The sequence below is a fragment of the Clarias gariepinus genome, chromosome 11 (genome assembly GCF_024256425.1).
Source record: "Clarias gariepinus isolate MV-2021 ecotype Netherlands chromosome 11, CGAR_prim_01v2, whole genome shotgun sequence".
NCBI classification, from domain to species: Eukaryota; Metazoa; Chordata; class Actinopteri; order Siluriformes; family Clariidae; genus Clarias; species Clarias gariepinus.
This window is the reverse complement of record NC_071110.1, coordinates 28,725,021-28,739,849: the sequence shown is the minus strand read 5'-3', so window position 1 is coordinate 28,739,849 and position 14,829 is coordinate 28,725,021. Positions and strand designations below refer to the sequence as shown.

At 37.0% G+C, this 14,829-nt stretch overlaps 1 protein-coding gene across 1 annotated transcript; it reads left to right on the top strand.

Annotated features, from left to right (window-relative positions):
- Nucleotides 1-374: 374 nt before the first annotated feature.
- Nucleotides 375-14,615, top strand: pnkp (polynucleotide kinase 3'-phosphatase). The gene is made up of 17 exons (XM_053506854.1): nucleotides 375-710; nucleotides 3,175-3,221; nucleotides 3,362-3,643; nucleotides 3,749-4,003; nucleotides 4,670-4,749; nucleotides 4,854-4,911; nucleotides 5,084-5,191; nucleotides 5,312-5,383; nucleotides 6,767-6,815; nucleotides 8,754-8,824; nucleotides 8,982-9,074; nucleotides 10,056-10,152; nucleotides 10,247-10,308; nucleotides 10,756-10,865; nucleotides 10,985-11,072; nucleotides 11,844-11,911; nucleotides 14,399-14,615. Exons 1-17 carry the CDS (start codon nucleotides 590-592, stop codon nucleotides 14,517-14,519), a joined length of 1,782 nt encoding a protein of 593 aa, XP_053362829.1. The 5' UTR covers nucleotides 375-589; the 3' UTR covers nucleotides 14,520-14,615.
- Nucleotides 14,616-14,829: the final 214 nt, after the last annotated feature.

Sequence of the window (14,829 nt, the reverse complement as noted above, 5' to 3'; positions counted from 1 at the left end):
GGCTAAAACAACTGCAACAATCGCGCCTTCTGTAATACGATCGTCTAAAATTTTGCAACAACCCGCCTTATTTGAATTGATTGGCTAAACCAATGCAACAATCCCGCCTCCTGTGAAAAGATTTGTTAAAATGCTTACAACAATCCCGCCCGCTGCAAAATGATTCGTTAAAACGACCGTAACAATCCCGCCTCTTGAACAACGATTAGCTACACTTCGGCAACAATCCCGCCTCCTGTAAAACGATTGGATAAAATTCTGAAACGATCCCGGCTCCTGTAAGTGAATTGGTTAAAACAACTGCAACAATCCCGCCTTCTGTAAAAAGACTGGCTGGTATGCAAAAAAGGTAAAAAAGCTATACGTGCGGAAGCTTGTACTTCTAAACTGCAAGTGCTTGGAAGTTTCAGACTTTGCATGGCTAAGCGTTTATTTAGCATTTAATGTTTATATATTTATACTCGGTTAATTTGAGCTAACAATATAAGTTTTGTGATATCTGCGTATATTTATATAAAAAAAGAATGCACATTAGCTAACTCTACGAGTAACTCTAGAAGAAGGCAGAGCTGCGCATTGTGCTGTGAGAATGCAGTGTGTGTTGCTGAGTGCAGACGGAACCCGGGTCGAGCTGCCCGACGGTCGGGCTCAGATTTTGGGTCGCGGTCCTGAGTCTGGAGTGAAGGATAAAAAGTGTTCGAGACAGCAAGGTAAACATTCAGGGGTAAATCTATATAAACACAACAAAGGTTTAGTCTGTACATTAGGGCAGAACTCGCTCTTTCAATCATATCTTTGCCTTTTATACATTGGAGGACCAGAAACAAGTCAAATTTTCTGTTTGTATGCATCATGCGAAAAAAAACAAAAAAAAAAAACACTGGATGTACAAAATAGAAAAAAAAATCTTGGGCATTTCTGGATGATCACAAATTACAATTTCAGTTAATATATTCTAGGGCTGGAGGTATAGAATATTCTAGTAATCGAGTATTCTACCAAAATTTTAATTGATTAATCGAGTAATCGGATAAAATGTCATTTTTCTTAATTAAACAGCAATGTAAAATATATAAGAGAAACAAAGATTATCATTTTTTTTTTAAATCTACTTTTATTTTTTAAATGCATACAGCATTTTATCAAAAATAAACACTGTCATTATTCACAATACAAGGAATAGCTTAGTAACTTAACTTAATTATTATTAATTAAGTGCATCACAGAGCCGTCACATTCTTATTTTAAAGTCTTTTCTCAGATGCAGAAACTGAAAGGCATTTTAAATGACTTTTAGTATAAAAAAAACTAAGACACACTGTTATGCGCTAAAATGACTTTCTGCCACGGACCCCAACCCACCCACACACACACGTACATAATCGCTATCAAATATTATATTTGAACATAAATTCATAGGTTTATTATTTAGAAATTACCAATTGCACCAACTGAATTTTATTATAAAATAAGCAATATAAAAAGTTATAAATATATAAATTATATATTTTTTTTCATATGCATGTAAATTTTTATATTGCCTATTTTTTAATAAAGCTCATTTCGTGTAATTTTTCATCAAAAACAATATAAATATATATATATATATATAGTGTAAACATTTTATATTACATGACAAACCCCTGCAAAATAAATGTGCCACAAAATAAACATTGTATAAAAATTAGAATTTTGTGTTTTAATTTTCATGTATTAATTTGTCACGTGCCTAGGGTTAATAGTAATAGTAATAATATATTTGATGATAATAATATAATTAGGGATGCACCGAAATTTCGGCCGCCGAAAATTTTCGGCCGAAATAGCATTATCGGTTTCGGCCGAAACGTAAGAAAGCGCCGAAAATAAAAGCCGAAATTGTCGCCACGCCTCTCCCATCCTCCCGTCTCGTTCGCGCTGTCATTACGCATCAAACACGGAGTATGTCGGCGGTTTGGAAGCACTTCAAAGTTTTAGATGAGGACAGCAAAGTTGCAATATGCAACATTTTTTTAATACAAACAAAAAGAAAATATTTTAAACATGTTTTTTAATGAAGCCATTTTCGGTTTCGGTATCTGTTTTCGGCCAAGTGCATCCAAAAATTTCGGTTTCGTTTTCGGCCCAGAATTTTCATTTCGGTGCATCCCTAAATATAATATATTTGATGATAATAATAGGAATTTTTGATTGTGGTGTCCTAACATATTTGATAGAGACTATGTGAGGGGGGGGAGTGATCCGTGGCAGGGGGGCATTTTAACGCATAACACACACATTAAAATAAATAATTATACAAAAACACTAAGTTGTGCAACTTAATTTTCAGAACTAAAAGTTTCAAAATTTACCAATCAGACATAACATAAGCCTTTACTGACAATTTCTGTCGTTTTTCTCTTGCTGGTTTCTTCACCTCTTGGCACGCTGATATTTTTATCACTACTTTTCATTTTGCAGCCGCAACAGAACGCTCCATCAAATCAATAACTGTTTTTTTCCCCCGCTTTTTTTGGGTGACGTAAGCGCTTCTTCTTCGGCGGTGTTTACTGGCGGCTTGCATCCAGAAGTGCGCTGTGTCACGCCAACAAATAATTGCGCAAAAACATAACGCAAACTTTTAAAATTAATTAAAAGAAGCTTTGAGGCAGAAGATTTTTCCTCAACCATTGTTTGTAATCGAATTACTCGAGTTACTTGAGGAATTATCTCAGCCCTAAATATACAGTATGTATTTGCGTTTGAAGTGGTACAATGGTGCCGTTACTCTATAATCCTGTAGGTGAACTGAAAACAAATAAATATGGAATCAAGATTTTTATACAATCATGATACAAATTGAATCGACACCTAGGTATCGTAATAATGTTGTATCGGGAGTCACCTGGCGAAAAAAAAATTCTTGCATGCACGAATAAAGAGAACATGGGCGTTTTTGTATAATGTTCTTATGATGTGTACAAGCAAAGAACACGCCGACACACAATGCCATAAAGATAATTCCCAAGGCCAAGATAAGAGAAAACCATAAAGGGCGAGAAACATAAAATGAGCAAAATCATAACTGTCATGAGTGTGTATGAGTAAAATTTTAAATGGTGTACTTATTAACAACATAAAAGAACATAATCCCACAGTTGTTAGGCTCACTTTGCACTTTATTTTTCATTACAGTGAAGCTTGTAGCTGATTACGCCAACCAAGAGGTTCTCGTGACTCAGGTAATATCAACAGCAACACATTTCAGAGCGTCAGAATCCTAAATAGGAAAAGTATCTTTTGATGAAAATTCCACACAGGAAAACCTATTGTACCACACTTTTTATTTTTATTATTACATAGCTTGTCATATTTTCTGCAGCTTGGTCCAAACCCATCTTCTGTGGATGGGCAGGATTTGGGTCGTGGCGAGTCTGGACACCTGAGCACAAACGGCACGCTCTGCCTTGTGAACCAGAGTTACCCATTCACTGTGCAGTTCTCTGGCTCAGCTAACGGAGCTGCTTCAACATCTTCCTCACACCAGACGAAGGGGAAACGAGCAGACGATAAAGAAAGCAAGCAGAAAGCTTCGGATAGTAACAGCAAGAAAGTTCAGCCAAAGCGAAACATCCAGGATTTCTTTATTTCTTCACCTAAAAAGGTATTTATGGGTGATCGATTTGATATCATATCATGCATGAAAAATACTTTGTACAAAGTACAAGGAGCATGTTTTTCATCACATGTGCGTCCTTACATTCGCAAGTCAAGAAAAAGAGCCCTCGATTCTGAAGACAGCGCAACTGAAGCTAAACGCGGGCGCGCTGAGAAACCTGACGAGGATGAAGAGATGGTGGAGGAGAAGCTCAGACAGCTGAAGCAACTTGCAGAAGGCACAAGCACACAGCAGTCACCATCAAAAGCCTCTGCGTCTGCACCGCCCGCCTGCTCGAACAGTCACTGGCAGCAGATTGGCAATCTCATGCTCTACACTGCAGCAGGGGTCACTGCACGTGCCAAGGTGAGAAATACACAGAGTAGCCGTAGTGATAATCCTATAAACCTCCATGTCATGGTGAGATTCCTCTAACCAACCATTATTAGAACTTTTTTAAATAAAATAATAAATGTGAGTGCCTCGCCATTGGGTTGTTTTTTTAATATACATAATATGTTTGCAAATACCTGGATACTAGCTTGGATCAGTAATATTCATATTGGTTAATTATTTCAGCGAAATCTATCATTTACTTTAACGCTATTTTTGGTTGCGTTCGGTACAACAACCCGTCGTCATTTTGATTAATTGATGCCACGTCTTAGTAATCACATGAGCATCAGTTGCACAGGTAATTAATGCTATATTAATTATGGCGTCTATAAAAAGTTGTTTCCTTACAATACACTTTTTTAGGGTTTGCCATAAGGTAATAGAAGCATTGTGGTCTTGGGTCTTCTTTTTATCCGTTTGTGATTTTTATTAGCGAAAGATCTTATTCGTTAAGATTTTGGACTGGATACAAACATGGTTCAATTCAGAGCAAAGTCAGATGTCTGAAAGGGTTTATCACGAACAGCTTTCTGCCTGACTTGTTGGCATGGGTGAGAAAGTTGACGCTACTGATTGATTGTGAATGTTCAATAACTACTAATCATGACATCACATTCTGTCTATTTTTTTTTTCAGATTGCAGGGTTTGACATTGACGGCTGCATTATCACTACAAAGTCAGGGAAAGTCTTTCCCACCAGCCCGGATGACTGGAAGTGAGTCTGCTTAGTTTTGAAATGTTTTGCAATTAGTGTTTTTATTTATTTATTTATTTTTTCCTTATTGCAATTACATTTCTTATTTAATTTTTATTTTTAAGGATCCTTTTCTCAGAGATAAAGCCCAAACTGACCGGTCTGTTAAAAGAAGGGTTCAAGGTGTGTATAAAAAAAGAAAACCTGTTTCCTTTTCAGTCTATTCAGTCAGTACTATACAAAGAACTAGACTAACAGCATTAATTCCACTGACAGCTGAACTAGAACTCCAAGCCTGGAATGTGTATAGATGCTGTATGCGGCTGACGTTTGCTCTCTCTGTCTCTTTGCGTAGGTGGTGTTTTTTACCAATCAAATGGGAATCGCTCGAGGCAAGCTCAGACCGGAAGTGTTCAAGTCCAAAGTTGAGGATATCCTCCAGACATTAAATTTACCTGTACAGGTTAGGAATATGAATCACTACATAAGATAAGATCATTACATACTTTATAAAGGCCCAAATGTGTCCAGATGAGGTTGGATGGGTTTGGCGTGTATGTTATAGATGTGTAATATATTTCAGGTATTTGTCGCAGCGGGTCCTGGGATTTACAGGAAGCCAGTCACAGGAATGTGGGAACACTTGTGTGAGAAGGTGAGAAATACCTTCAGAAAAAAATCTGATGGAATATCTTTGATTTATTAAACTTATCTGTCACTCAGTTTAATGCTGAATTTTCTTATTCACCAAGGAGGCAGTAAGAACATGCAAGACAAAAGTAAATGTAATGCACAATACAAGTCTTTGTATCAAATCATAATATATTACACACAGAAAGTTAGCACTGTCACCTTGCACCTCTAGGGTAGAGGGTTCGATTCCCGCTTCAGGTCTGTGTGCATGGAGTTTGTATGTTCTCCCCGTGCTTGGATAGTTTTATCCGGCTACTCTGGTTTTCTCCCACAGCCTAAAAACATGCAGATTATTGGCATTTCCAAATTATATGTAATACATGAATGAGTGTGTGTGTGTGTGTGCCCTGTGATAAATTGGCGCCCTGTCCAGGGTGTATTGCGCCTCGTGTCCTACTGTAAGTCTCCTGGGATAGGCTCCAGGCCCACCGTGACCCGGTATACAGGATGAAGCGGTTTAGACGGACGAGCGAGTGAGCGAGCGAGCGAGTGAGTGAGTGAGTGAGTGAGTGAGCGAGCGACAAAAATCGAACATTTAGGCTGGGGTATACATAGGATTTAGAATCCTGTTGGTCTCTACAGAAATACAACTGGATTGTTAGATAATGAAGCTCATGCGACAAAGAAAATCCATGTTGATGAATATGATGAACATATTTCATGTGATGTGACGTGAAGTCAGAGCAATGGTTTTATGCTGTAAAAACATCAAATCCTGAACTGCAGGCTTACAGTAATAGATTAGGAAAACTACTTATTCATGGAAAATTCTGTAATAAGAAAAAGTGTAGTGATATTTAAGGCCGTCGGATATCATGCTTGTGCCTAGATTCCACACAAAGAGACAACACTCTGATGCCTCTTATATGCAAATGTTCCATTATTCAGTTAAATTACTAATGAGCAGATGAAGATCATTATCATTACACCACATCTCTCTGGATGCATTGAAGGTCTTCCTGTAATTTGTCACTTAGTATATTTTAGTACAATATTCTGCATGGACAAGTGGGATTATTAGTATAAATTTGATTTATACTGTCCGGTGTGTTTTGATATCATTATTTATTCCAATATAGTTTTTATTTTTCTTCCTCCTCTTATTATTATTATTATTATTATTATTATTATTATTTACCTATAAATCAGGTTTTATTAAGGTTGTCAAAACATTATGCACAAATACTCCAGGATTATCGGTGCAAAAAATACAAATAATGAAATTGTTGCATGACGAAATGCTTATGACCAGTTTTGGCTGTACATAATTTTACATAAATATATAAGTTAATAAATAAGTACCTAAATGTATTGGTTTATTAGTACACACTGCAATGTTTTCCAGGCAAATGATGGAGTAACTGTGGATAAATCACAGTGTGTCTATGTTGGAGGTGAGTGCCTGTATTTGAACTTGAGAAATAGATAAAAAGTTCATTTAAAAAAAAAAAATCTTTGTTGCATTTAAGTTCAATAAAAATATAATGAAATAGATTTTAAACATAACTCTCTAAAGTCCTGTCTAAGTTCCCTACCCCAAACCAAGAGTTTATTATTCCTGATATAATATAGTAGCAACTACTTCATCAGGAGTTTTGCAGAAGGCTCAATGAGAGGAGTCGAGACCTCATCTGCTGGAGGTTCTTCCACTTAGCTGCTAGTTCCCACCTAGTCATTGTTCTGAAACATGCCTGAAAGAGTCTCGTCGGCCAAGAATGTGCAGAACGCACAGTGCTTTATTTGTAGGCCCCACCCAGTTTTTTTAATCTAACCAACTATTTATCCGACCAATCCACATTTACCTTTTAGACGTGTTTCGTCCGGTGAAAAGTGAATGAACAAATCCACAAAAGGTAGCCGTGAGCTTCAGAAGCCCACAAGGCCAAAACAATAAACGAAATGCCCTCTACATAGTCCCGGAGTGAAACACCTAACCTGCACCAAAAGAAAAGGAATACAAAATACTCCCTTAGTAAACCCAAACCAGGAGAAAACAAAGTACAAACAAAATGGCATCGACTCCCTACTAAGCCACTAAATACAGAACTATTCACAAATATGTATAAACGTATTTACAAGCCAAATAAAAACCAAGGAAGGGCGTATACAAAAACGTAGTCAAAACAAGCAAGTGGTCATACACGGAATAGTTTAACAATCAGTCATAGGATAAACAGGGGTAGCTCAGTGGTTAAGGCATTGGCCTACAGTTCAGAAGATCCCAGGTTCAAGCCCCACAACCACCAAGTTGCCACTGTTGGGCCCTTGAGCGCGGCCCTTAACCCTCAACTGCTCAGATGTGTAATGAGATAAATGTAAGTCGCTCTGGATAAGAGCGTCTGCCAAATGCCTAGATGTAAATGTAGATGTAAACAGTAAGCAAAAACGTGGCCTCTGGGTCTCCTGGTTCCCCAATCGTCAGGCAGGAGGCGGGATCAACAACTGACAGGCAGGACAGTAACCAATAGATTGCGGGAAAAGGCACACTGAAGAGGTGGAACAACAAGGGAAGAAATATTGAAATCATACTAGTATATCAAACTTCTTAAAGTTAGACTAGCACACTCAAATATGTAGTTGGAATTTGAACTACTCCTTGCAAGAAATCAGCCTAGGATCTCTGCTTGTGCTCCACAGTTCCCATCCCAGGCTGTGCTAAACAAAATTTAGCATAACAGCAGAATGGGTGGCTAACCATACAGCAGTGGTCTGACTGCCTTCGGATAACAAAATGAACACAAGGGATAGCGTACAAAAAGTAGAGCGTATAACATCTATGAAATGCTGTAAAGTTGTACCAATTTGCTGCCAGTTAACTTGTTTCTCGAGTGTTATGGTCTGTGATGTAATGGGTCAACCGGGAATACAAAACTACAAGGGGACAACCTCTTTTGTAATAGTTGATATACTTCATCAATAAATCGATTCCCTGCTGTGCTTATATAACGGGACAAGGAGTGTAGTCCAATTCATTGGCCTAGTAGAGATATAATCAGCTTGACTTAAGTGTGTAGAGTTTTGGTTCGCCATGTCAATCAATCAAAGCCTAATTGATAATAATATTTAATAATAAATTGAAAATATTTTTGGTTATGGTTTTATATTTTCTTTGTGTGTGGACACCGACAATCTACACTTTAATCATTAATAGCTTGTTAGGTTTGTTTCATGCAGTATAAAGTTTCCTTTTATTGCTTTTTTTAAGGTGAATTTACAGTAGCATGTGAGCTTATGAGGGGTACTAACCTGATACTAGGGTATCTACAAGATACATTTCAAAGGTTTCATTTAAAGTAAATTAAATGACATATTTTTGTTTTTGTCCTCAACAGATGCAGCAGGTCGTCCAGCAAACTGGGCTCCGGGGAAAAAGAAAAAGGACTTCTCCTGTAGTGACAGACTGGTGAGAATGCAAAATCTGGCCTTTGAGATAAAAATAAAGTAGTGCCACTTCCTGTGTGTAAGATGTTAAATGAATGTGTTGTTAAAAGTTGAAATAAATTAGTGTTTAGGTCCCTGAGGATATGATAAATTACTGTTTTGATGATTTTTGCTCCTAGTTTGCACTTAACATTGGTGTACAGTTTCAAACTCCAGAGGAATTCTTCCTGGGATGGAAAGCTGCTCCCTTCGACATGCCGGCGTTTGATCCGGTGAGCTGCTGACTTGTTTTCCCATCTTTATCTCTGTGCACATTGGCTCTCAGCTTGTTTATGCTTGGGTGATTTGAATCTTAGTTTAGTGGAACCGTAATGGACTTGGAGGTGATTACATGTCATGAAACTGCACAAACTGGCCCTAATGTTTACGTACATATTTATGTACAGGGTTGGATCAGTATGTTCTTACTTTCAGATTTTCTAAGTATTTACTAGATCACAAGTGACCATCTGAAATGATTTTATCATGATATGTCGGGGCTGATTCGCTTTATATTGCGATTCCGTAAGTATCACGATTTTATAAACATGCTGATTAACACATGAGTAATTATACTATAGAGTACTTATACTTATTATACTATAATTGAACTAGAAATTAATGCCGTCCGTTAATTATAACATTAGTTTATAACGTATATTTAAACAATACAAATACATTTCAAATACAAGAGCTTAACATTTAACTTCACAAAGAAGCTACATTTTTATTTAGCAGCACATTATTTATACTACATTTATGTAGCATCATTTGGGTCAGCTTTTCATCACCATGACCTGGGAAACTAATTAGACCGAAATGTATAGATCTAAATACAGGGTCGTTCTAGAAGAAAACCTGTTCCAGTTCCTGTTCCAGACTTGGGCAGAGATTCCCTTTTCAGAAAGACAACTGCATACACCTGTAGACTTGCTGATGTGGTTCATAACCCAGTCAAAGAGCAGACCTCAATCTAATTAAGAGCGGCAAGAGAGCTAGAGTGAATTTTACCAAAAACATAAAGTAAAAATATAAGAATCTTTATGTTTTGATGGTCACATCCCCAAGAACACTCACAGCTGTAACTGCTTAAAAAAGTGATTCTATACTAAATACAGATTACAATCAATAATTTCTTAAAATAGTCGCAGAGAGAGACCACATGACGGTCACTAATAGTGTATTTATTTATAGTATAATTTTCTGACCTGCAGAGGGGATTAGACTCAAAGGCACGTCTTTATGATCCACCCAACGCCTCGCTCACTTCTCCCAGCCAGGAAGTCATTGTTGCTGTCGGATTCCCTGGAGGTAAGTCTGTTTTTTTTTTTTGTGTGTGTGTGTGCTCCATATTCCTTATTATTTACTTTGTCAAATCTCCTTATCCTTGTTTTTGTTTTTGCAGCTGGCAAATCCACTTTTTTTCAATCTCACATTCTTCCCAAGGGGTATGTGTATGTGAACAGGGTGAGTAGAAAGAGGCTAATGCAACCTAAACACACCTGAGGATTACCCAAATATCTTTTAAATCCCTTACATTATATCTATAAGTTAATATTGCATCGGTTTGTAAAACCTAGTCGAATGTTTAATATGTATTTGCCATGAAATAGCCTGTGAAGCTGATCCGGCAATAAACCCTAATCCAAATAAACACACCTGAGGAAGTGCTATATATTGTTTGCTGTAGGATTTATTTTATTTATTTATTTTTATCCAATTTTATCCAGGTCAAACAAACATGTCTTTTCAGGAATTCAAATTGAAAAAAAATATTTATATAATGTCATATTGGCTATAGCTGCAGCATTTAATAAAAATGCATTTTAAAACAATAAATCACAAAACCATCTAATTCTTAAGAATCAGCAAAAGGATATTAGAGTTCTTTCCTTCTTGCTGTTCTGTTGCTAGGACACACTGGGGTCATGGCAGAACTGCGTGTCAGCATGCGAACGTGCTCTAAAGGAAGGACGAAGCGTAGCCGTGGACAACACCAATCCTGACCCAGAGTCCCGAAAGCGGTGCCTATTTTAATTTCTTTACTAATCAATCACCTATTTAAGCTATCGCTATGCTCTATACTCCCATAGTCCTCAGGGCAGTAAACAAGGTCTCACCGACTCCGTGTGTCCCTTCACAGGTATGTGGATGTCAGTAAGAGCGCTGGAGTTCCCTGCCGATGCTTTAACTTCACTGCTTCCTTCGAACAAGCCAAGCACAATAACAGGGTGGGCACAGTCATGTGTTAATGCTGTTTGTTACACGTACTCTACATGATTTGCCAGATCTATTAACTGTTCTTTACAGTTGGCCAAAAACATGTATACACACTTCAGGAAAATAAAAAATAGTATGGTGTATATTATATTAATATAATATTAATAATGTTATCATATATATTTCAATATATAACATGTAGCAATAAATTTTGTATTAAAATATTTGTACAAATATAATATAATTTATATTAATGTAAGTTTTTCTTTTCCTGAAGTGTGTATACATTTTTATTTTTTTTGGCTCCGTATATTAGTCGAAGGTTATTTTTATACTTCCACCACTAGGTGGTGCAAGCATTGTGTTTTTAGAAAATGATCCAAGCAGGCTCAGAGAGAAATGTCTGACTTGTTGGAAATTGAGGCATTCCTACTGACTTTGTTGTCACCCAACTTAATGACCACTTTTTTTTTTTTTTTAAAGAAAAATAGTGTGTGAGAGTGTGTGTATGTATGTATGTGTGTGTGTGTGTGTACCCCTTGAGAGATTGGCACTCGAGAGCGCATCGAGAGAGCATTTATGGAATTGTGATCACATCTAAAAAAATTATTGGAAGTAATTAAGGAAAAAAACAAGATTTTGTATGCTGATTAAAGATCTTAGCAGTAGAAGTTATAAGAGACCTGCACTGAGAGATGGGAAAAGAATCTGGATTCCGATATAATTAAATCCAGCATTTCAACTGAAACTGTAATATATGTGCTAATTTCTTTCATTCTCAGTTCCGAGAGATGGTTCCTTTAGCCACCAAGCATGCTTCTGTCAACGACATGGTCTTCCACAGCTACAAGTGAGTGAACGCTGCTCCTGCACTCTCGGATGTTTAAATCAGGCCCAGTAAATTAATTGTGAATCCACTTAAAAAAATAAAATAAAATTCTGTTATTCCACTATGTGGCGATATAGACCTTTTGCATCTGAAAGCAGGATTTCTGACTGCTGTGGTGGTTCCTGCTTTCAAATGGCAAAAGGAGCAATATTTACTACAATTCTTGGTCTTTAAAAGATAAGAACTTTGATTCGACTGAAGATGCTTATTATGTTACTTTGTTTAAATTATAAGTAATTATTGAATTATTTTTAAATACTCATCAAACGTGATTGATAAAAATACAGTACATAGTAGTCTTATGTCTGTTAACGCTACTTCCGCCGTAGACTGTTATGATTGACGCCAAGTTAGTCAGTCATGTGACTGCAAAAGGTCTATGAAGCGATAAATTATTATTATGCTAAAATTTTTGGCTATTGATGCATTGAATTAAGAGTTTTCACAGTGATGAGGGGCAATGCTTCTACGATCATATAACATGCAATGTAATTTTTATTTGTACATAATTTTACCAACTATATAGATTTTCCCACATTTAAATGTATAACATAATCCCAATTTAATTATTTAAGATACCTTGTATAAGGTAAAGACCATAATTTGGAAATTTTGCTTGCTGTTGAAGGTAATTATTTTATAACTAATTTGAATATAGTCTGGCAGTTACAATGTACCTCTCACGTACAGTGGTGTGAAAAACTATTTGCCCCCTTCCTGATTTCTTATTCTCTTGCATGTTTGTCACACAAAATGTTTCTGATCATCAAACACATTTAACTATTAGTCAAAGATAACACAAGTAAACACAAAATGCAGTTTTTAAATGATGTTTTTTATTATTTAGGGAGAAAAAAAATCCAAACCTACATGGCCCTGTGTGAAAAAGTAATTGCCCCCTGAACCTAATAACTGGTTGGGCCACCCTTAGCAGCAATAACTGCAATCAAGCGTTTGCGATAACTTGCAACGAGTCTTTTACAGCGCTCTGGAGGAATTTTGGCCCACTCATCTTTGCAGAATTGTTGTAATTCAGCTTTATTTGATGGTTTTCTAGCATGAACCGCATTTTTAAGGTCATGCCACAACATCTCAATAGGATTCAGGTCAGGACTTTGACTAGGCCACTCCAAAGTCTTCATTTTGTTTGTCTTCAGCCATTCAGAGGTGGATTTGCTGGTGTGTTTTGGGTCATTGTCCTGCTGCAGCACCCAAGATCGCTTCAGCTTGAGTTGACGAACAGATGGCCGGACATTCTCCCTCAGGATTTTTTGGTAGACAGTAGAATTCATGGTTCCATCTATTACAGCAAGCCTTCCAGGTCCTGAAGCAGCAAAACAACCCCAGACCATCACACTACCACCACCATATTTTACTGTTGGTATGATGTTCTTTTTCTGAAATGCTGTGTTACTTTTACGCCAGATGTAACGGTACACGCACCTTCCAAAAAGTTCAACTTTTGTCTCGTCGGTCCACAAGGTATTTTCCCAAAAGTCTTGGCAATCATTGAGATGTTTTTTAGCAAAATTGAGACGAGCCTTAATGTTCTTTTTGCTTAAAAGTGGTTTGCGCCTTGGAAATCTACCATGCAGGCCGTTTTTGCCCAGTCTCTTTCTTATGCTGGAGTCGTGAACACTGACCTTAATTGAGGCAAGTGAGACCTGCAGTTCTTTAGATGTTGTCCTGGGGTCTTTTGTGGCCTCTCGGATGAGTTGTCTCTGCGCTCTTGGGGTAATTTTGGTCGGCCGGCCACTCCTGGGAAGGTTCACCACTGTTCCATGTTTTTGCCATTTGTGGATAATGGCTCTCACTGTGGTTCGCTGGAGTCCCAAAGCTTTAGAAATGGCTTCATAACCTTTACCAGACTGATAGATCTCAATTACTTTTGTTCTCATTTGTTCCTGAATTTCTTTGGATCTTGGCATGATGTCTAGCTTTTGAGGTGCTTTTGGTCTACTTCTCTGTGTCAGGTAGCTCCTATTTAAGTGATTTCTTGATTGAAACAGGTGTGGCAGTAATCAGGCCTGGGGGTGACTACAGAAATTAAACTCAGGTGTAATAAACCACAGTTAAGTTATTTTTTAACAAGGGGGCAATCACTTTTTCACACAGGCCCATGTAGATTTGGAGTTTTTTTTCTCCCTTAATAACGTAAACCTTCATTTAAAAACTGCATTTTGTGTTCAATTATGTTATCTTTGACTAATAGTTAACAATTTTTGATGAGCAGAAACATTTAAGTGTGACAAACATGCAAAAGAATAAGAAATCAGGAAGGGGGCAAATAGTTTTTCACACCACTGTATATCAATATATTTGAGAGAAGCTGTTATTGATACTGGCTGATGGTTTTTATCTATGTATTATTTTATTTTTATTATACTGACAGTATTGTGGCCCTGTTACCTCAAAGTAACTTTGACTTCTTTGATTGTGTGTGCACAGGAAGAAATTTGTGGCTCCTTCTCTGTCAGAAGGCTTCTCTGAAATCCTGCAGATTCACTTCATTCCCAGTTTTACTGACAGTCGGTCTGAGGGGCTTTTCAGGCAGTTCTCAGAGGGCTGAACCAAGAATATGATGACTGAATAGAAGTGGAATCGTATATGAAGGCTGAAAAGGAGACTTTCATTAGCCAAAGATTCATTAGCCTTAGTCCCATTATTGTTGTGTCTAATAAATGATGAATAAGTTCTTGACTTCTGCTATTCACATTACTGATGTGTTTCTGCTTCATTCCTTCATTTGTCTTTATTCTATTTTAATAAATTAAGGAATCATTGCTGCTTTCTTCAGAAAGTTGCAAAAATGAGACACTGTCTATTAATTTACAGTAAAATATGATGTATATTTTGGTTAATTAATGAAATAGAAAACT